The 23566-nt window shown below is 36.5% G+C and overlaps 2 protein-coding genes across 2 annotated transcripts; one reads left to right on the forward strand and one right to left on the reverse strand.

Moving 5' to 3' along the window:
- Positions 1-2376: 2376 nt before the first annotated feature.
- LOC121414449 (alpha-taxilin-like) lies at positions 2377-17912 on the reverse strand. Its single transcript, XM_041607629.1, has 13 exons — positions 17865-17912; positions 16194-16395; positions 15349-15582; positions 14861-14964; positions 13830-14000; positions 13154-13219; positions 12370-12498; positions 11456-11575; positions 10936-11010; positions 9221-9313; positions 8169-8264; positions 4400-4520; positions 2377-2973 (listed from the first exon to the last, which is right to left on the reverse strand). The coding sequence occupies exons 1-13, from the start codon at positions 17907-17909 to the stop codon at positions 2585-2587; spliced, it is 1845 nt and encodes a 614-aa protein (XP_041463563.1). The 5' UTR covers positions 17910-17912; the 3' UTR covers positions 2377-2584.
- Positions 17913-17947: 35 nt separating this feature from the next.
- Positions 17948-23196, forward strand: LOC121414450 (uracil phosphoribosyltransferase homolog). The gene is made up of 6 exons (XM_041607630.1): positions 17948-18466; positions 19159-19201; positions 19972-20104; positions 20493-20654; positions 21462-21560; positions 22295-23196. Exons 1-6 carry the CDS (start codon positions 18330-18332, stop codon positions 22399-22401), a joined length of 681 nt encoding a protein of 226 aa, XP_041463564.1. The 5' UTR covers positions 17948-18329; the 3' UTR covers positions 22402-23196.
- Positions 23197-23566: the final 370 nt, after the last annotated feature.

Consider the following 23566-nt stretch of genomic DNA (forward strand, 5'->3'; position numbering starts at 1 on the left):
TAGCAGAACCAGTGTTGTTCTATGAAATTTGCCCGGAAGAAGAATTTTGTTTGTAAAATGTAAACAGATTAAAACAGAATTCCGGCTGATATGTCACATGCTTCCTTCGGTCAAAATAGGGAATAGTAACTTCTGAAGGTTTCCATGGCAAAGAAGAATAGTGCAGTGGTTTCATGGTACACCATAGTCCCATGGGCATACATGAATGTTAATCCTGAAAAGGGCAACCCAAACTCAATGGTATGACAAGTGTATTCATTCTCATGAAGATGACAAGAACACACTTGTTAAAAAGTCAAGTTTGGGCAGTCCTTTTCAGGACCAACATATGCCCATGGAAGAATACATGGTGAACTGTAAAACCACTGCACTCCAGGGATGTATTCTTCACAACTGGCTGCAGAGAATTCAAGCAAATGCTTCAGTGGAGTTTACTTAAGACTTAGCTGCCTAATACAAAGCCACAATCTTTGAAGGATTTCAATTTTGCATTTAAACTGTTTTCCCCCATAATCCTTACGAAACGAGGGCCTACAGTTCTTTCTCATGTTAAGATGATATACCACTGAAAATCAACACGAGAAATATCAAGAATCAAAGCCCCCCATTTCACCAACTTTCAAATGCTCTCCTTGCCCTACCCTGTATTACATAAAGATACGATCAATTTTACAATTAAGTGTAACTCTACCTCTATGGCAAACCCTGTACTTAAAGTTACAATATAATAGTAAATATTAGATAGCCAAGACAGATAGCCAAGCGCGATTGGTCCATAACGCGTCACGTGATATGATCAATATCAATGTATTTTCCCAGCCGGTCCACCTTCGATGAATATATTGACCAACCGGTCCATGAATATATTTTTCTACGTGTATGGCACCCTCTTGTGGATTAGATGTTACCATGCATTATCGGCCTGCATTGGGTCCTGGACCTGGTCTGGGCTCGAACTTGGATTTAGATCTATAGGGCTAGGCCTAAACAAAGTTGATTTGAATAGAAAAGGGTCATTCACTGCGTTAGACTAACGTTACTTAGATCAAGATCTAACGTTAGATCTATACCAGTTCAATCAATCACTGTGAATATTATAAACATGCTGCACGCATCGTTAAGCCTAACTTTATATTCATCATTAGAGGCTATCTAATATAACAGATATTGACTGATGGGATGTGTACAAAAAAACATTCTTTGGACCACCTAAATGATTAATATTTTCCCTTGTGATCATATTTTCCCTCAGCGCTGTGCGCTTCGGGAAAATACAAATCCGGCGGTCCAAAGAATGTTTATATTACACACCCCATTAGTCAATATCTGTATAATATCAAATGTATCCTTTTATGTTAAACTCCCAGACATAACTGATAGTGGATTAGCAAATTCGAGGTTTCATGGTTTTACCCCACCCCCCCCACAATATCCAGACTACTTAGAGGCTGCTGTTAGTAGGTTAGCAACCAGATGACCTTAGGTTTAACATCCTCTTTGAGGGACCGAGTAATGTGGATAAACACCTTATAAATACGACAATATTGCATTGACCCAACCTTGAAACATGACAGCTGAAATGAGAGACCATACTTTTCCAAAATTTTAGCTCCCTCTCACTAGATCAATTGCCTTCACATAGGCACGTTTAATAGTTCTGTCATTTCCTGTTATATTCCACCTGTTGTTGATGACGACGTTTCACACAATCAATGCAAGTGTGATGCCATAACAGATTCAAAGGTGCAGATTTCTACAACAAAGTTATGTCCAAGTGTCTGGCGAAAAATTTGAGTTTTTGAGTGATGCTTGAAATAGATCCTATTGCTCACCTGTTCTGACTGCTTAAATGTGAACTTGGACATGGGCCTTGAAATTTTGATTTTGAATAAAATTAGCTTTTGAATGGGTAAAAAGAAATCACAGACAAACAAATTTCAAATGGTTTCCTTTGCTTTACATTTTCTCAAAATGCTTAGTTTCTGATGGTCAAAACACATATGTATTGTTCTTTGTCAAAACACTAATCCTACATGTAGGCAACTTTCATTTCAATATCAAACCATGCAAAGAGGGAAAAAATAATGGAAAATAGATGAAAAGTGGAATCAAGGCTTCGTGTGTTAAGCCAAAGGTACTCACACAATAAATCATTTCAGTGATTTATGAAAACATGATTGGAATTCATTATATTGAAGGGAACGCAAAGGATATGAATGACAAGCTGATTTTCCAAGAGCTCAAATTACATCCCTTGGCCAGGCTTCACAAAAACATGTTATCGATAAGCAATGTGAAATCTTTCTGACAAATCTGATACCAGCCAATGAGATACCACAATTTCAGTTGCTTGTAACAGCAGCTTTTGATCACAAGTTTTATGAAACAGGGGACCATTTCATGAACCTTGCCAGCACCAACAAGACGTCTCTCTGACAGATACCATAGCTACAGTCGGAGATCAGTGCTTCTCAGCCAATAAAAATCAAGGGTTTGACTGAAATTGACAGACCTGACAATCTATTCAGTGCTGACGTTCTTGATGAAAGTGCCCCTCAGGGATCTAGTTGTGCAATGGCATATCCTATGCTTCTGATGACACAGGCAATTCTACTTTGGTATCCTCGCTACCTTCATCATTTGCTTCTTCCATTGCTTGATCATTCTCCTCTACGCTATCTTTCGTCTCACCATCCTCCTTTCCCTTCTCTCCATCCCCTTCCTCCACTCCAGCTGCTTCCTTCTTCTCCTCCTCCTTTCCACTTCCTCCTTCACCTCTCCCTCCGTCGTCCTTGTTCCCTCCATCCGCACTCGCTGCAGCGCTGCTATCCCCTGAAGGGCTACTCTCTGTCGGATCGGAGGCAGGGCTAATCTCAGGCTGTGGGTTTGAGATGATTTCCCCGTTGCAGGTTGGTTCTTGGGCTGAGTTGAGTTCTGTCACTAGGTCTGATGAAGGCGAGGATTGAGAACCATCTGAATATTATATACAGAGAGGGATAATACATCATTTAAATAAATCATACATATATGAAACTATTCAGCCTAAAGCGCACAAAAGTCGCCCAAAATGAATCTGTGAGATTTTGGTCTGAAAAGCTTATCCAAAGCTTTTACATATATAGCTTGTCCGAAATGGATAACAGTAAACCTATACAAGTACTTGATCGAGCAAAGAAGAATTTCAATAAGAACCTCAAAAAATAAGGAGAAAATACAGTGTGAAGCTCAATGTTCTGTAAAGCAAGGGATGTGCATGCTGTGCAATATATGTGGAACTTTTTTTAGCAGACTGTAAAAATAGTGCAAGAAAACACCTACATCTGTTTTTTTTTCTTCACCTTTAGATCTTGAAATTTTGGCAGTATGAAGAAATATCATATTTTGGACAAGCCAATTATCTAAGTTAGAATTTGGAAGACAAAATGACTATTTTCAAAATAATTGTTTCAAGGCCAAAACAATCTGGAGGGTGTTTCACAAAGATTTACGTATGACTTCAGTAGCACTTAACCCTAAAAAGACTGGGGGGGGGGGGCTGATTCAGCCCCTTCCTCGACATTTTTCGCGATAAATCCGCCGCGCAAATTCTTTTGACCGCGTCGCTCGCTGACTTTTTACTTTCAAGTCTCGCGCAACTTTTGAGACCAAAATTGTGACCCCCGGGTACGCGGTTCCGAAATTATGCAACATTTTGTAAGTGCATGCAGACCCAAAATTACTCAAAAACGTGAATTTGTGTACAAATCCAATGCAAATAGTGTTTTCAGCAAAAAATTCATAAATGTATCATTGTTTTTCCTTTTACTGCTTAAAATCAATTAATTTTATCTTTTCTATGGTCAAAATAAAGTCCCCAACAATTTCCATTGAAAAAACAATAAAAAACAAAAAGTCGAAAAACAAAGAAATACATAAGAAATTTAGAAAACAATAGAATACATAAGAAAATAAATGTGATGTTGAAATTTTTTTTAAATAAATTTGATCAGATGCCTATCTAGAGTATGTGGAACAAAAATTAGCATTTCAGGGGCATTATTTTATTAATTAGAGCAAACTTATGGTATTACGCATAAATTAGCATAATTAATGAGACATGAGATTTTTTGCAGAGTTTGATGTTATAGTTTTGTAGGTAATGCCATGGGTAATGCGTGTGCCAATTTTCGTCGCGATCTTCTTAGGCGTTGAAATAGCCCAGTCTATTTAGGGTTAAATGCTGACGTGTACATGATATGCAACACGTGATCTCATTGATAGATACGTAGTAGTGCGCGTCCTCATGACTCGATCTAACCAATGCGGTCAAGCCTTTCACATCGTACACAACTAAGAGTTTAATTGTGTGCCGAAGTCATACTTAAATCTTTGTGAAACATCCCTCAGGAATATGACTTACCTTTTGATGATCTTGCTTTGCCTATTAGAGCATTCCTCTCAGCTTGTAAAGCTCGACATAGATTCTCTAGTCTGTTGATCTTGATCTTCCTGTCTAACAGCTCCTTCTCGTGCCGCCCTTTCTGTAAAAAAAAAAAAAAAAAAAAAATGATGAAAATAACGACTGCATTTGTCAAAATGAAATAATGAACTACAACATAAAAACATCAAAATAAGCTCAAATTTCCAATTTTTATTGGTTTTCATCTTAATTTCTTCTTTCTCCGATTGAAAAGCTGGAAACGATAAAATCTGATGACCTACAAAATATATATTGGGATTCCACTCTATAGGCGGTATTTTGATGATTAAATTCAGGTTATACCCTAGTCTCAACTAGAGTTTTAATCCATGCTTCTATGGAATGCTGGGCTTCACAATATTTCTTCCATATTCATGGCAATTATAATGTATCAATTAATTCTGTCAAATTCATGATTTTTTTTCCCTATTTTTAAGAATATTTTTTTCTTAATTGGTGAATGAGTTGACAACTGGCATTCCATAAAAGTGTGGTCTAAGTTAACCCAGGTTTAAATAAACCATGGTTATCAGAACACCACCCTATTTGCCTAGCTGAGATTGATATATGGACCTTCGACCTTCATAAAATCCCATAGCAATGATCAAACAACTCACAATGAAGAAGCCAAGATGGAACTCTTTATCTTTTCTATCATTGCCATGAGAGATACTAGATGACATTGAATGTTAGACCTTCATAAAAGCCTGTCCCTATACCGTAAGTAACGGTGTATTAACCGCACCCGTGTATTAACCGCACCCCCAACTTTGGACTAAAAAAAAAAAAAAAAAAATCTTACATTTACATGCATATTTGAGGTACGAAGAAACAAAATCTAAGTTTTTAAGATTTCAAAGTATCCAAAGAGATTACCGGTATGCGGAAATCTGCTGTTCTTGATCAATTCATCTACAAATGTTAGAAAGAAAGAACGGTCCCGACAATATTGGCAACTTACACACTCACTCACCTCACAGTCACAGTGTACACGCACACACACAGCACTGCCATTACATTGCAAACTACGATACAGTACCAGTCATGCCAGTACATCAAATTATGATCTGTGTCTTTCCCAGCGTAGGAGGAAGAAACATTCACATTTCTTGCATCACAACCTCACAATCACTTTCGGAAATTTGATGTCTTAGCATGAATTTTGGATACGGGATTACAGGAAGATTCAAGAAACAAAGAAATTGACATTTTGTCCAGTTGTTTTTTACGGCTTCATGCCGTCTCTCTCGTGCATGGTTTATATGGTATCTTATGAAGAGCAAACAGGAAGGCAAAAAAAAAGCTGGTGCGAAACGGGACTTTGAATGGCGCCAGCTTAAGTCGCATTATAACCACATTCCAACGCGATCTAAGCAAGCTCACTCAACTCTCGCTCATCGGTGACAAAAATATTACCGAGTATGCTTGGCGTCCCTTTTAAATTAGCCAGGGAACTTCACTACTTTGAATCGAGAATAAAGTCAAAATTAGTGTCATGAAGGTGGGTGCGTTTGTTATGGACATCATTTAATTAAGATCGTTCGCTTCCCATTACCCGCGGCTCATACCCCTCTAAACGACATTGCCTGGGCGGCTACGCCCGGCCACTCGATGTGTTGTGAACTGGCAGACATCGTACATGTACGGGAGGGCCGGCGGGCTGGCTCGGACCCGTCACCGTGTATAAACCGCACCCCCGACTTTTGCTTCTATCCCGCAGAGAAAAAGGTGCGGTTAATACACCGTTACTTACGGTAATCAAACCACTCAACTATAATCCACCAGGTTTGGTCTTATCTCTTCGACCATTGTCATAAGTGATTTATTTCTGGTTTCTTAGTGGACATTGAACCTTGGACCTTCATAAAAGCAGTCCTAATGATCAAACCACTTGACTAAAATAAATCAAGATGGAAGCCTTACCTCTTCGACCATTGTCATGAGTGATTTATTACCGATTACCTGGTGGATATTGAACCTTGGACCTTCATTAAAGCAGCCCTGATGATCAAACCACTCGACTATAATAACCAAACATTAGACTTACCTCTTCCATCATTGTCGTGAGTGATTAATTACTGGTATCTTAGTAGATATTGAACATAAAAGCAGCCCAAATGAGCAAACCACTTGACTAAAATGAACCAACATCAGACTTAGCTCTATAACTATTATCATGAGTGAAAGCAGCCCAAATAATCAAACCACTTAACTAAAATAAACCAACATTATTCTTACCTCTATGACCATTATCATAATTGATTTATTTCTGGTTTCTTAGTGTGCATTGAATCTTGGACCTTCATAAAAGCAGCCCTCATGATCAAACCACTCGACTTTAATAACACATCATTAGACTTACATGTACCTCTTCCACCAGTGTCATGAGTGATTTATTACTGGTTTCCTAGTAGATATTGAACCTTGGACCTTCCTAAAGCAGCCCCAATGATAACAAGTGGAATGCCTCTGGCCGTCTCACCTGCATCACACGGTTCAATACAGCAGCAGTGCTGACTTTGAATACTACTCTTACTCGCACAAGATGTTCAGTGACACATGGTTACTCTTGTGTCCACTTTTTATGAACTAGACCAATAAACTTAAAGAGATATGATGGTTATTCAACAAAAAACCCCAACATGGCCAAAGTTCATTGACCTTACATGACCTTTGACCTTGATCATGTGACCTGAAACTCGAACAGGATATTCAGTGATACTTGATTACTCTTATGTACAAGTTTCATGAATCAGATCCATAAACTTTCAAAGTTATGATGGTAATTCAACAGATACACCCAATTCGGCCAAAGTTCATTGACCTTTGACCTTGGTCATGTGACCTGAAACGTGCACAGGATGTTCAGTGATACTTGATTACTCTAATGTCCAAGTTTAATGAACTAGACCAATAAACTTTCAAAGTTATGATGGTAATTCAACAGATACCCCCGATTCGGCAAAAGTTCATTGACCCTAAATGACCTTTGACCTTAATCATGAGACCTGAAACTTGCACAAAATTTTCAGTGATGCTTGATTACTATTGTGTCCAAGTTTCATGAATCAGATCCATAAACTTTCAAAGTTATGATGGGAATTCAACAGATATCCCCAATTCGGCCAAAGTTCATTGACCCTAAATGACCTTTGACCTTGGTCATGTGATGTGAAACTCATGTAGGATGTTCAGTGATACTTGATTAACCTAATGTCCAAGTTTCATGAACTAGGTCCATATATTTTCTAAGTTATGATGACATTTCAAAAACTTAACCTCAGGTTAAGATTTTGAAGTTGATTCCTCCAACATGGTCTAAGTTCATTGACCCTAAATGACCTTTGACCTTGGTCATGTGACATGAAACTCTAATAGGATGTTCAGTAATACTTGATTAACCTTATGGCCAAGTTTTATTAACTAGGTCCATATACTTTCTAAGTTATGACGTCATTTCAAAAACTTAACCTCAGGTTAAGATTTGATGTTGACGCCGCCGCCGCCGTCGGAAAAGCGGCGCCTATAGTCTCACTTTGCTTCGCAGGTGAGACAAAAACTAGAATTAACCAAGGCGAGTCATACTTCTTCAACCATTGTCACAAGTGATTTAATACTGGTGTCTTAGTAGATATTGAACCTTGGACCTTCATTAAAGCAGCCCTCATAATCAAACCACTCGACTATAATAACCCAACATTACTCTTACCTCTTCCACCATTGTCATGAGTGATTTATTACTGGTTTCCCATCGACCTCTCCATAGGTTTGTCTCTTTCTCCAGTTTCTTGATTTTCTTTGTCATCTGTCAAGCGAGAGAGAAACAGAAATCAGTGTTACATTTTGAGATTTGTCTTGGGCTGTTTCATAATTGCTGTTTGTAAGTTATACATAGTTGTTTGGCATTTTCTGTACAGAGATACCCCAAGTTTTCCAAGTTTTAACATAATAGGAATGTATTTCCTGTAACCCCCCCCCATGTGATGACATGCAGACTTTCTATTGATCAGGCAAAAAAAAGAGAATGGTCAAGTAAAAGAATGCATTGCTTATAGAGCTGGTATCAGGGGAAAAAATAGTTCCTCTCCCTTTCCTTTCCCTTCAAAAAACATTTTGAAATCAAGTTATGTCAAAATGGAAAAGGTCACACAACTTTGTCACTCCATGCTACACATGCTCACCCAATACAAGTTTCAAAATGCACTCAACTTGTCATACACATTGTTGGCTTGAATTCCAACTTATATAAGCCAGTTCGTAGTTCCTTTCTGCGCATGATCAAAAGATTCTACGCATGATCAGAAGAAGGTCATTTGTACTAAAGTGACATGGTGCTTTAAAATCTAATGAGATAAGCACCAACTTTGATGTCTTGATTATTCATATATTCTTTTGAATTGTCGTTTTCATTTACATCCACAAAAAACAACAATGCTTCCACGAACGACTGGTATTTCACAGTTTGTCAAGTATATTGTGCAACATGCTTTCAAAGTAGGAATGCAACAAACACCTTCATTAAGTGTCCATTGGTGTGCTATTCTAGTCACCTGGTCTATTCAATTTCTTCATCCTGCTATGTAAGGCAAGCTTACGTAATATCTTGCTTTGAAATCTGCCTATCATGATGAAAGAAATGAAAGGTCATTTGACCAAAATTGCCCATGAAGTAATTACGAACTGGTCTATTATGATCACTACCACAGGTAAAATTATTTTTAATCCATAGACGATCTTAACACAACATGGATATTTTCTTACCTTGTCCATTTCCTGTTTAAACGTCTGGAAGACCTCATTGCTCTTTGTTAATGTACTCTGGAATTCTTCAAACTTCTCGGTATATACTGCCAACTGTGTGACAAAGAGACAAAAGAGATCTCATATTTATTCATTCAGCATTGATGCAAGAGAGTTACCTTGATAACAACAAGAAACAAGACTGGAGAGTTGCAACTTTCACCAACATCTACTTGGAGAGTGGTTATGTAAGACACATGTCTTTTTGCCTTTGCGTTTTATGGCACTTATGTGACAACCCTGGCCAGATGGTGAAGTACATTACAAACACACAATCACACAAGAGATGGCAATAAAAATATGATTAATAAATGCAGACCTGTCAACCTCAGGGATTGAAAAACTGTATTCTGTGATAAAAAAAACAGTATTGTTCCCCAAGAAAGTGTATTTCATACTAAATGCTTGGAGCACTTGCTCATCACGGCACTCAAGCTGCATGCAAGCTAAAATGCACACTGCTCTTGCAGATGAAAAAAAACAAACATGAAACATGTGTATATCTTCACCCTAGTTTTAACAAAATGATTGAAAATAAAAACAAGTTACCTGAAATTACAATGATCTAATAACCATATTAGTGTTTGTTTTATGAAATAGAGACATGTGGAGATGATTTTTTTCAATAATTACGTTTTTGTAAAAAAAAATTTTTTTTTTTTTTTTTTTACAAAAAAACACATTTTTTAAAATGTACTGCCATATTTTGGATGCAAAAACGAACTTAATACACCTAAAACGTACTGGTTGGCAAGTCTGTAAATGTTATAGGTACCTACTTCAGAGCACACATCTGGAGAGTGTGTGTTCTATACACATGCATACTGTGAAACACTATTTATGACACCCCCCCCTGGCACCTCTCACAAGACATCATTTCCTGATTTATCATACATAGATAACCCGATATATTTTGAAAAAAAAATCAAATAAGGCCAGCCAGCATAGAAATGGTAAATGGAAATTTTTTTATGTGACTGCTAAGAAAGCATGAATGCTTGTTAGCAAGCAACCAGAGGACCGACGGCTTTAAGTCTTCTTTACAGGACCTGGTAATGTGAATTAATGCCTTGCCAAAGGGCACTAGCACACCAAGTGAGAATCGAACTCGGGTCATCGGAATCTGGAAACCCGCTCTACCGAATGAGGCATCGCGGGAGAAGAGTAAAGTGGTACGACTAAAACAATTGATTTCTTTACTTTACATGATTCACCACAGTTTCCTGTTAAGCTAAATTGTGCAATTAAAGATAAATTCCAGTTTTGGTAACGATCTGAAAATGACTTTTTACAGAATCTAATATAATGACCAACCAAGTGTCTGTTTGTATGAATAAAAAATATGTGCCAAAGGATTCTAGAAGAAATTGTGTAATTGCAGAAAAATCAGCAAGATAAGCGCGGATTCGGTCACTTCCGTCGGGTCTTTATTCCAGCAATAATAATACACTGTGTTGGTTATCTTCAGTGTGAACATTTTTCAGCGTAGATTTCAAGATTTCACAAAGTTCAGTTAATGTAACTGTACCAGATCTAGATCCTCGATGATAGACTGACAATTGAGCCTTGTTTTACAGACTTTCTCATGAAATCAGTGTTAACTGCAACTACTGGAATTTCTCTTTAAATGCACCTTTTATGTAACAGGGCCCAAGTCAAATAAATGCAAACCTCACCTGAGCTTTCAACTGTGCTTCTTGTTTTGTATACATTTCCAACCTTCTTTTTGAATCTACCGATTCTGTCAATAACTGGAGGAATGAAAATAAAGAGAAAAATATAATGTTAACAAATGTGAAGATTATCAAATATTTTCAACACAATACACATACCCAGATGTAAGAATGCAGGTCATGTTATGGAGTTATTTCAATTTTTATGATTGTATGTTACATATTGTACAAAAGTTGAATCCCGATGTGTCAGAAGTTTTGGGTAGTCGACTTATTTATGTTATATTGTTTATTCTTTTCTGTAAGGGAGCATCTCGTTTGACAAGCATAGGCTTCTTGAGGGGTTACCCATTTCAACCTTCATACATTTTATATTGCAACATCTGAATATAAAGAAATTTAATAAAACTGAGTTGAATATGATCCATATATCTGCAAATCAGAGCAACTATAATGATAACTACATTTTTGTATTTCATTACTCAAAAGAATTACAAAACTAAGTTTCATAACTGATACTTACTAGTTCCATTTCTCGTTTATTCCTTTCTTTCTCTTCTGCTAATGCTAGATTTGATTGTTGTAATTTAGCATCATAGAGCTGTGATTCGAGGTCTTTATGCTTGAATAACTTCTCTATGTGCTGTGGAGGGAGACACAAAAGAGGAAAATAATAAATTTGAAGTTGATAAGATAATCCACTTATTACTCATTCATTCCTTCAATCAATCATTTAATCAATCATTTTCATCCATCCATTCATTAATTCATCCATCCATTAATCCATCCTTCCATCTATCCATTCATTCATCCATCCATCCATCCATCCATTTATTCATGAATGAATTAATTAATAAACCCATTCATTCATTCATTTATTCATACTGTCATTCATTCATTTCTGATTTTCATACATGAGGAAGTCACTGTGAGTGCTACTGGCCATGGGTGATTATAATAAACACACTTCTAGTCTAGGATACCATTAAACTGTCAAGAATCAAAAGACACCACTTGCAAATGTGATGCACATGACATATCTCTGCCAATAGCATAATTTGGTCTTCAAAAAGTAATATTTTGGAATCAGCATATCTGAAGAGTCATTATTCTTCTTCATACAAGAGTTTATTTGACACCATTTTTGCCCCGACTACTTGGAAGTTTCACCTGATTGCAGAGTGGACACCTCATGCTTGAGTGAACCAAAACTTCAAACCTTGTTCTCCTTTATCCTTTCAAATGTTTACTTGAATCCTTCTACATTCAATCAAGTACTGGTGTGGGTTATTGCTAATAAATTTTAACATGTTGTGCACCGTTCTAAAGCTTTGGATGTGCTTTTCTAAGCTCAACAAAAATCTCAAATTTATATTGAGCAACTTATTGTATTTTTCCTAAGGTGGCAGGTCACATATGATAATAAAGTGCACCTACTTCTTCTCTCCTCTCATATTGTTCAACAAGATTCTTGAGTTTGGATGCCAGCTCAATGTTTTCTTCTTTTAGCTTGATATTCCGAGTGTGATTATCCTGCATTTGTGTTGTGATCTCATTGATTGTTTGCTGCAACAGACAGAAAAAAAATATTCATGAGTACCATTTTGTAAATAAAAGAAAATGCTACATAGGTGCATATAATAGAATTGCTTACATGTACAGTACTTTTGGCTATTCATATAACAAGTCATTTATCAGTGTCTGCTCTATCGTAGGTCCAACACCTAATGTGAGTTTACAAACATTATTCAATCATATTATTGATACAGTGTAGCTCATCACCTAGTAAGATTCATCCCACAATCATCTCCATTTCAGCTATAACATGAAAAGCGATCCTGCACTATGGTCTCCAGCTTTCCGTGATACAGGCCATTCCCAAAAAAGCGCAGTACAAATTTTCCAAATGACTGAGGCCTTTTCGTAATTGAGAAAGGATGAAATAATTTTTTTCTGACAGACAACCACATTGCATGGTGCAAATATTTGTTGATCTAACAACAAAATTTAACAAAGTAGGAGTGTACAATCATTCTTAGAAATCTAAAACCAATCAGGAACTTCTTGAAAAATTCTGTGAGCTGGGTTGAGACCATTATGAGACAGGTTATTTTCTTTACCCTACTGATGAAAGGTTACATGGTGCAAATGTTTATCTCACATGTATCCAACTTGACCAAATTATGAGTGTATCATCATATCTCATCAATGTCAAATCTACCTGGAACTTATTGGAAACCTCCTTCCTCTTTTCGTCTTCCTCTCTGGCTCTCTGAAGGCTCTCTTCCTATAAAAGAAAGAAACATACAATATGTTTACATCAATGTTTGGTAAATCCTAAGAGAGAATCTTACACACATGATGAAAGTTACCAAACATAATAATATTCAAACTTCAATAAATTTTTCAAAAATAGATGGGGGAGATTTTCAGATTCATAAAGAAATCAGAGAAATAGAATATTGGCAGCTTGGTAGTCATATTTTCCATGAATAAACAGGAAAACACGGGAGTGTTCTCCCATGTTAATTTTTGGGACTTTAACCAAACCAGTTTAAACTGCTTGAATCAGTTGTAACCAGTGGGATCTGCTTACCCTGATAAACTTATTGTGCCTTTGGAGTTCCCTGCACAGACTATCTGGCTTGCTCCTGGCCAGGAGTGCTCTGCTATGCTCACTCTTGAGACTTCAAACAAACCAGTTTAAACTGCTTTGGAGCAGTTGTAACCAGTTGGAATATCTTGGTAGTCATATTACACACATGGTGTTCCCCGCATAGACTCTCCAACTTGCTCTTAGCCAGGAGTGCCCTGCAATGCTCGCTCTGGAGATTTAAATTTCACAATCACCAGTTTGAACTGATTGAATTCAGTAGTAACTTTTTTGATCTGCTTACCTTGATAGTCTTATTGTGCCTCTGGAGTTCCCTGCAAAGACTCTCCAGCTTACTCTTGGCCAGGAGAGCCCTTCCGTGTTCACTCTGGAGATGATCTCTTTCTCGTTGGATCTGAGAAAGCTGCTTAGTCTGTGTCTTGCTTTCCCTCTGAAGGGACTTGTGCTCACCAAGCTAAATGAAACAAAATTATTTCATCAATTAAAGTAAGAATTACATCATAACCAGAATAAAGTTTTGTGAAAGATTAAATAATGTGACTTACATTGGATCACCATTGCTTCTATTATTAAGAGGTTTAAATTTTGAGAATTTCATGAATTGCTGTAAAGACACAAATTTACTAGATTGAAAAAAAAGATGCAATTCATCACATGCCATGTTTGTGAAAAATTAACAAATTGCCATAGTAAACATTTTAATGACAATTATTTAGGGTGGATTTAGTACAATATAAATTTATAAAAATGGGAAGACAAGCCAGGTTATGGAGTCCATTTAAACATTGACAGAATCCCAAAAAGGGTTATCAAGGCAAATATGATAGCATTAAAGGTAAATGCTAGTTTTGGTAACGATATCAAGATGAGTTCGTACAGAATCCAATGAAATGACCACTAAAGTGTCTGTTTGTATAAATAAAACGCATGTGCCAAAGGATTATGGAAGAAATTGTGTAATTGCTGAGAAATCAGCAAATAAGCACGAGATTCGGGTAGGGCGTCGGGCCCGACGCCCTAAGCAATAATAATACACTGTCCCACGTGCGCTTATCTGTGTTGGGGATTTTCGGTGCGATCATTTTCAGCGTAGATTTCAAGATTTCACAAAGTCCAGTTAATGTAACTGTACCAGATCTAGATCCTCGATGATATACTGGCAATTAAGCCTTGTTTTACAGACTTTCTCATGAAATCAGTGTTAACTGCAACTACTGGAATTTCTCTTTAAGTACATTCTCTTACAATCTAGTCCTGCAAAATCTGTATACACTTTGACACCATGGATTGTATAGTTATTATGTCTGAACTTACCAGCTCTGCATATTTTTTACATAAGGCAGCTATTTTATCCTCTGGTGTTTCCAGTCCATTCAAAGCTTGCATGATGGCACGGCTCATGTGTTCAGCATCTTTGCCTAAGAAATAAAAGGCAAAGTTTTCATAACAATAATAAATGAATATATAGAACATAATTCTGCAACTTATGCCACTTTGTCTTAAACCAAATGATCTATTTTATATACATCAATTTTTAATTTTAAATCTAAGAACAGATCTTTTGGGACCACTAAAACCTGTTAGACTTCAGAGAAATTCATAAATAGAATAAATAATTCATTTTCCACATAACATCGTCTAAAATAATGCTTCAACATGGGCGATTATATTTGACAAATGTTTAGTAATGCAAGTTTGCCTTTATAATTCTATTCTATAGTAATAGTATCACACCAGTTTGTATGTGATTAATGGGAGCTTTGTGGTTGAAGATCATGACATCTGCCCTATATCAAACTTGCCTTTCTTGACTTTCTTTCCTTCCTTCTTGGATTCCTTGGATGCCTTCTCCTCAGCTACAACCAAGGTTGCAGTCTCGGCTCCTTCTGACAACACCTCTTCTGTACTGGTCTCCACGTCTTCCTTGCCTTGAAGATCACCATTCACCTGTTGACTGGATTCAACCGGTTCAGACTGCACCAGGATGGATTCAACAAGTGGACTCTCCTTGCTGACAATCTCCTCAATTACTGGCTCTGATAGAACAAGAGAATGGATATTATAGGAACTCCAGGGGTGATACCAGGGTATTTTGATAGGGTGTTAACAAGGCCAGTTTATTCTCAATTGAATTACAGCAAATATAGAGTTACACATTTATTTGTTTGCTCCTTCCCCCCCTTTCTTCCTTTCCCTACTATGAGAAAAAAATAATATCCCCCTGCCCCTGATATATGAAAAAAGTGGAGGAGCCCAGGAAAGTAGGGGTTAGTGCCTATTACAATTTTTGCAAAATAATGTATTATCAACTCTCAGTCTCCAAAAAATATTTAGCACACATTCAAATCTATCATTACATGTTTCATAAACAGTAAAATTTATTAAAGGATAAACGTGTCAAGGGTAAATGAAATATAACTTGGACAGTGAAGGGGGGGGGGGGGGGTTGAATTGACCAAATACAACCAAATTAATTTACCGTAATAAAATCTAGGACTTGTAACATAAAACCATCAAAGATTGCACAATTAAGTATAACTTCAAGTCTATGGCAACCCATGTACAAAAATTAAAATAGATAGTAAATATCAGTCATATTCCTTAATGCAACCCCCCCCCCCCCCTTACCCCCTTGATCAAATCTAACCTTCCTGAGTGGTTAAGGCATCTGTAAAGTTCTCTGATAGGTTGTCCACACTCTCCTCCCGAGGAAGCTCTGGGACGTCCCTCTCACTGGATGGATCCTCACTGGTCAGCAGCTCCACTGAGCTGGACTCCAGCGAGGTTGTATCTCCGGTCTCTTCCATTTCCATTGATTCGCTTGTCTGTTGGTTGGTGCTCTTTGAAAGCTGCATGTTGAAAAGAATGGCAAGTTTGTTAGTCGGTTAAATAAATTTTTGTTGTGGCAAGTTGTGGTAAAAATCTCAAAATGCTTGTACAAAAAAAAGATAGAAAAGAAGAAAAAAAGTGTAAAATTTTGCTTGAAATGAGCAAAATAAGCATGGTATTCCACCAATTCCAGGGCTCAGGTGAAGGGTCTTTTAAGAAAAGGAGAAGTGATAGCTAGGGATAGGAACCAAACAACTTAACCAATGCATTGATTAAGTGGGAGTTGAGAGGCTTGAGATGATGTTTACTAAAGATGTAGCCAAGTCCAAGTCTAATCACATCAATACTTTGACTTATGTGCCTTCCCCTCCTCTGTTTGTTCTACTTCCTCTTCCTTCCTTTCTTCCAATCCTCCTTCAATAGTACCATCCCTTCATCATCTCCTTTTATAGTGTCCTCCTTCTCTCCCTTTCAGTTCCTCTCTATATTCCTTACTTTTTCTTCATTTTTCTTCATTTTCCCCATTTTGTTTTGTTAATTTTCCTCCTCATCCTCCCCTTGTCCTTTTCTAGTCCTCTTATTTCCTTCATCAAATTGATTCCTCAATAGTCAATATTAATAATATTGTTCTCTTCCAGTTGTGTAGGATTGGCCTCATTGTCATCCTATCTTTCTCACGTTCTTCTCTTCTTTCTTTTTAAATCTTTATTTTTTTCCTCCCATTTTTCCCCTTTTCCGTTCCTATTTATTTTCTTTACCTTCATGACCTTAAATTTATTTAATCTTCATTTTCCCAAAACGAGTTCTCTCTTTATCATCTTGTTCTTCTCCTTCTAACTGTTAATTCCTCTTTTTTTCATCATACATCTCATTCTTGTTACCTTTCCTCGATCCTCTCTTTCTTCTCAAAATGACTAGATCTGTAACTTGTTAAACATGTTAAAACTAAAATCTATATCAATGCAAAATTTTGCAAAATTTTGCAAAATATGCAACAAAAATTATGACAAATTAAATATGATCATTCATATACCGGTATAAAAATCATGATTTTTCTAAAACCCCTTTAATTGGTTTTATTTAATTCTCTTATAACTCTGACATTCTGTCAGTATCAGAAAGATATTTTAGGTTGCATGCGAGAATCGGGATTTACCGTTAGCATTACGCAATTGTGCTTGCCCGACGTCCGTGGTCAAACTAGAGCTTAAGCAGCGGAGCTGGAGAGAAACGTCTCGCCATAACGACCCGGCTATATTTGGCCATGTTATGCTACAATACTCGCTGCGCAGCAGAACGCACGAAAGTGAACTACGAATACAAATTCAAGTCATGCCAAAAGCAATTATTATTGATATGGGCAAACAAAAGATCAAGTTATAGACAAAAAATGTAGACATGATGGAAATATCAATAACTTGAACGAAAATATATTCCTCAACGTATGCACAAGACGAAATTAAAAGACTAAATATCTCTAAAACCTTACGTGAGAAAGGATACTTCCCATGCTCTCCGCCATCGCGATTTTCATGATGAACTTGGTAGCCCTCTGCGTTGAATTTTGTCACAGTGTAAACTGAAATTTTGAACGGCCGCGCTAGCAGACCCGAGAAAGTCTCGCGATTCAGTTTGTCGATTTTTAACCGTAATTTTGGTGAAATCGACTCATTTTTGCTTATGTTTCGAAGCTAACAACAAGATTAAACATTTGGATGCTTCAGATTTTACTTTTATTAGAGAATTTATCTTCCTTAAGTGCTCCAAAAAATAGGTGCTGCATCTCTTCTGATAAAACTTACGTCGAATTGAATACGTGGGAACACAAATCACAAAATAAAAACAAAGAGCACGTGCTCGCCGCGTCTCATTGACATTGAGCCTGGACTAGATTCGAGGTTTGTTCGACTTGGACTAACTGTTTAGAACGTCCAGACCAGACTCGCTTAAGACAATGGGAGAAGACAAGTCTGACAAAAGTGACAGTTCTGTTGGATCAAACAGCATTGAGGAACCAGAGTATGGATGCCAACTCAAGATTTTAAAATTGAACAACCAAATTCATGAACTGCAAACACTCATCAGAGATAAGTGAGTCTAATTTAGGAAATGGAGCTCATCTACACTACAAGTTCAACTTCAAATGATATTGTCTTCTAGACCAGAGCTAACATGCCCTAACTAAAACCAAGTCAGGCTGTCAATTGTCGCTCTAAAGTCACCTGTTTTAACATTGATGATTGAATTTGAAAAGCCTGATCAGGGCTAATAGTAAAGTTAATGTTACTGTTAGTCAAGTTTGGGATTTTTTTTCTTCTGATGACACTGAAAATCACCTGCTTAAAATAAGTGCAAAGCAAATGATTTTTTTAATGAAAACTCAAAAGCCTATTAAATCCTTGCTTTAAAGTCTAATCTTGCATTGTTTTGATAGATTTACAAGTCTTAAGTGTTGTTGATGTCCCTATCGATGCTGCTTTTGGATATTGTTGTTTGGCACAACAAAATTCTCATACATGTAAATTAGTACATTTTCATTCATGAGTCAAGGACTTGTTTCATGAATGAACGTTCTCTTTCTTTACTCGCGACTCTAGTGGGTTTTTGGGGGGCTGTTTGAAGCCTGTTCTGTGTAATATTTTCATTTTCATGAATAATGGTTCCAATTACTGGAGGAGCTAGGTCTTTCTTTCTACATACAATGTAGTAGATCTAGGTCTACATGTCATTATTCAACATGTAATTCTACTCTCTTTTTATAACTCTGTTTTGTTTTCTTTCAGGACAACTTCTAGAGGAGACTTTGTATTCTATGCAAACAGGCTGGTAAGATCCATGTATCTCTGTTAAAAACACTTCGAAAATAATAGTGTTTCTTCTAGTGATTTCATGTTTACTTAAAGGGAAGTTCACCCTGAAGAAAACTTTGTTGCAAAAATAGCAGAAAAAATAGTAAAAAAATTGGTGAAGGTTTGAGGAAAATCCGTTAAAGAGTAAGAAAGTTATTAGAGTTCAAAGTTTTGGACTTGTGACGTCATAAACGAGCAGCTGCCCCATGTGTTGTGTAATATAAAATGCATGAATTTCAAATTGTGCATGGTTCCTGATTACTCAATTTTGTTTTCTATTCATGATCGGGTGTGAAATAATTTGTCTATTGATAGGTACAGTGAAAACCATTTTCAATTTTCTGAGAAAATGACATTTTATTGATTTTTTACCATTCGCTATGTAGGAATGCTGCTCGCATATGACGTCACAAATCAAATAATTGAAATTCTAATAACTTTTTAATTTGATGAATTTTTCTCAAACCTTCGTCAATATTTTTTATTATTTTTTCTGCTATTTTTACAATAAAGTTTTTGTCAGGGTGAACTTCCCCTTTAAGTGCCAATGTTTTCTAGTTCAGTATTTCTCTTGCCTGTGTAAAATTCTCATTGAAAATTTCCTTCATTTAGTTTATGATCATTTATATTTTATCAATTAGACAGTGCTTTGGTTTTCTGTTATAAATAGTAGTATCTGTTCTAGTATCAATTATCACGTTATATACATGTACATGTATATTTATGATTTTTCAAATATGTTCTTAGATCCGATTGGTCGTTGAGGAGGGCTTGAACCAGCTACCTTACAAGACATGTGAAGTGATCACACCGACAGATGAACCCTTTGATGGAGTGGAGTTTCTTCATGGAAATTGTGGTGTCAGCATTATGAGAAGTGGTGAGCTCTCCTTTGTTCTAATTTCCCCTTTCTCTTTTCTCTTTATTTTTTTTTCATTTCTTCTAAATTTCTCGTTATCTCTTTGTATCTTAATCCTCTTCTCTTTCTCTTTTTCCCCTGAAATCTGAGACTTTTTCCTGGTGAAGTAGATAACATTAAGAAAACCAATCCTACCCGAACTTTACAGATTAATATTCAGAAATCTTGTTTATGTTTAGAATAATTAAAAGTTATCAAACGGTTTACCAGTAACAAGCATTGTGTTCATTCCTAGGTATAGAGCATGAATTTCAGTTGTTGCATTAGTGTTTGCTGACAATGGTAGGTCACTAAATGAATTATTATTTTTTTTCCTCCTTCCTCTATTGTCTTTGTGCTTCATATTAAGGCGAGGCAATGGAACACGGTCTGCGAGACTGCTGCAGGTCGATACGAATCGGCAAGATTCTAATCAAAACAAACGAAGAGACAGATGAGGCAAAGGTGTACTATGCCAAGTTTCCTCCCGATATTAGTAGACGAAGAGTGCTTCTCATGTACCCTATACTAAGTAAGTCTTTGCAATCCATTTCTCCGTTCATTGTATACCTATGCTCATAATTATTATTTCTTATTTGGGGCCTATAAATCACAAGCTTATAGCTTTCAACTTTGACACCTAACCTTCACTAATATGAGGGGTGTTGTGGCTCAGTAGATCAGGCTTCGGACTTTGAACCACAAGGTTTGGGGTTCAAATCCTACCACATTACTAGGGTCCCTTTGCAAGGCGTTTATCTACATTTGCCACTCTCCACCAAGGTGTAGTAAATGGGCACCCTATAGGAAAAAATTACTTGAATGCTCAAGTGTTCGATTGGGGCAGCCATGCTAAAGCCAGGGTAATAATATGCAGCGCTTAGAAATATTTGTAGTAAGGTGCTTTATAAGTGTTGCATATTAATATTCTTATCGGATGTATGGAAAATTTGAAATGGGTAATAAGCTCTTCGGGTGGGGTTTTAGGTTTATGCTTTGCATGCTGATTTCCTGCATGATTTTTTTTTTAAGCATTCAGCAAATTTCACAGCTAATCATTTTATGAATATGGATGTCAAAGTCATGAGATAATTATGCAGTTAAAAATAAATGCCAACATACTAAGGCATCTTGTGAAAAGCCAGTCATGTTTTCTGCACAGGGATCCCACTAAAATTTTAACATTTGATAAAAAGCTTCATGAAAAAGGTCACTGGCCTTTATATTTATCACTGCTGTTATAACATATTATTATTTTGAATTTGTATGGAAAATTGAAGACGCTGTTGTGCCAAGAGTCATTTATTGACTTATATTTGTTCGATTCTCTTGCAACCAGACTCAGGAAATACTGTAATACAAGCAGTAAGGGTCCTCCAAGAACATGGTGTTGATGATAAAAACATTCTTCTTCTCACTCTCTTCTGTACTCCACATGGTAAGAATAGCTTCATTTCCTCTTTTCTTTGTTTGCAAGATCAGCAAAAGTTTAAAACTCGACAGCTCAAATGTCACTTATTTATGACCCTCCACCCCAAAACCAAGAATAAGTCACCTGAAATGATTTTTCAAAATTTTCACCAAGTTTGAAAAAGCACATCCTAAGCTTTGTAATAATAACTTGTCAAAATCGATCAACAATACCTAACCACAGAAATATTTGACTGAATGTAAGAGCTTCAATAGTAAACAAGGTTTGAAGTTTGAGGTTCACTCAAGCCACTGATTTGATTACCGAGTCATCTAAGTGAAACTTCCAAGCAGTCCCCCCAAAATGGTGTCAAAGAAACTATTTTTTGTATCTCGTTTCTCATTTACTTGACAACTTTTCTTTTTACATTATTGACCCCCTTTGTTAAAGTTTGAAATGAAGATTCCATGAGTGTAAAGGGCAAATCTGTGACAAAAAAAATCAAACTTCTGTATGCCTGATCTCCATTTTCTCAACTAACTTCACTTCATGACCTACTGAAGCCATGCTAATTTAAGAGCAAAACACCTTTTTATATGATATCCAATGCAGAGATGAATCATTATAGGTTCTGATTATAAGTTATCGGGGTTGGATAAATACTTTATGGGATTGCCCTATATGGAGTTTGTTTATGTTTCAATCGTTTAACTATTTGGATGCTTCCATTTTGTTGTGGTCCATTTCATATTTGCCTGCAGGTGTGGAAACTGTGATCAAGGAATTTCCAAACATCACCGTCTTGTCATCGGAAAAGGACCCGGTTCCACCAGTCCACTTTGGACAGAAATATTTTGGGACAGATTGACAATCCACTGACCAATAAAGAAATAAAAGACAATCATTCATTGCAATAATGCAAGAATACCATTGGAATTCATTGAATTTCATTCAATGTATTGTTCCTCCATGTACAGGTAGCCTTGCAGCACTGTCTTTGCTGTCAAGTGAAACATAACCGACGTGTGTGATACAGTCAAGCATTATAGGACAATTATAAGAATGGATTATTTCAAGCTTTATTTTAAGATCTGAAGCAATATCTTTCTTCACTCCACTATACTCACTCAACTTCTGACGTTACTCTATCCATCAATGCTCGAAGGTCCAGACCTATTCATAAATGGATTTTTTATACGTGTTTGAGATTGTTACACTAAAGCATCATTATTTCCCCAGTTATAGCTACCTTTTCCTAATTCCTGATTGGGATTGGATGTATTAATTTAGTATTTTCTTACTACATAAATAACAAGGTATTTGACGGCAACATACATGACATACATTATTGTGTTTTTAAGGTACCTCCACCCTTCCTATCCCATTGAATTTGGCTGAAGTATATATTCACTGATCATATTTTTTTCTATACACTGTATTTAAAAAAAAATCTTATACACAGAAGAGAAATGCAATTATACAATTATGTATATTTCATTGTCATTTTGATTTGAGAATCCTAGTTTAAATGAATTTGCCAAATTATATTGCTTTCCGCTTATCAACATAATGCCAAAACATGATCGATTGATCTCCCAAACTCCATAATCCATAACAGTGCTCAAAAGGAAATTCCAAGATCTTGTGTGGTTGTGTCTATTTCCACAATGCCCTTTTTCATGTACAATTTGGTGATGGACTTCTGGCATTCCAGCATACTTTTTTCTATGGAGCAGAGAATTTTGTATGAAGATTTCTCTTCAAACCCACATATCGGATTCCATCAATTTGTCATTTTGTTAGGCATCTTCCTTGACAAGACAAGGGGAGCATTTCATCGAACATTTTCCATCTGACAAGACGTCAAACCTGACACCTTTCTTTGATTTTGATTAGCCGAGAAGCACATTTTCTGTGGTAATTGTCTGATAAAATAGGACTTGTCAGATAAATAATCGACATGTGCTTTCTTTGATTGCTCCCCTGCTATCAGTTATTTTGAGATATTGAATGTACATATATTGTCATTGGCA

This window comes from Lytechinus variegatus, chromosome 4 (assembly GCF_018143015.1).
Source record: "Lytechinus variegatus isolate NC3 chromosome 4, Lvar_3.0, whole genome shotgun sequence".
Lineage (NCBI taxonomy): Eukaryota > Metazoa > Echinodermata > Echinoidea > Temnopleuroida > Toxopneustidae > Lytechinus > Lytechinus variegatus.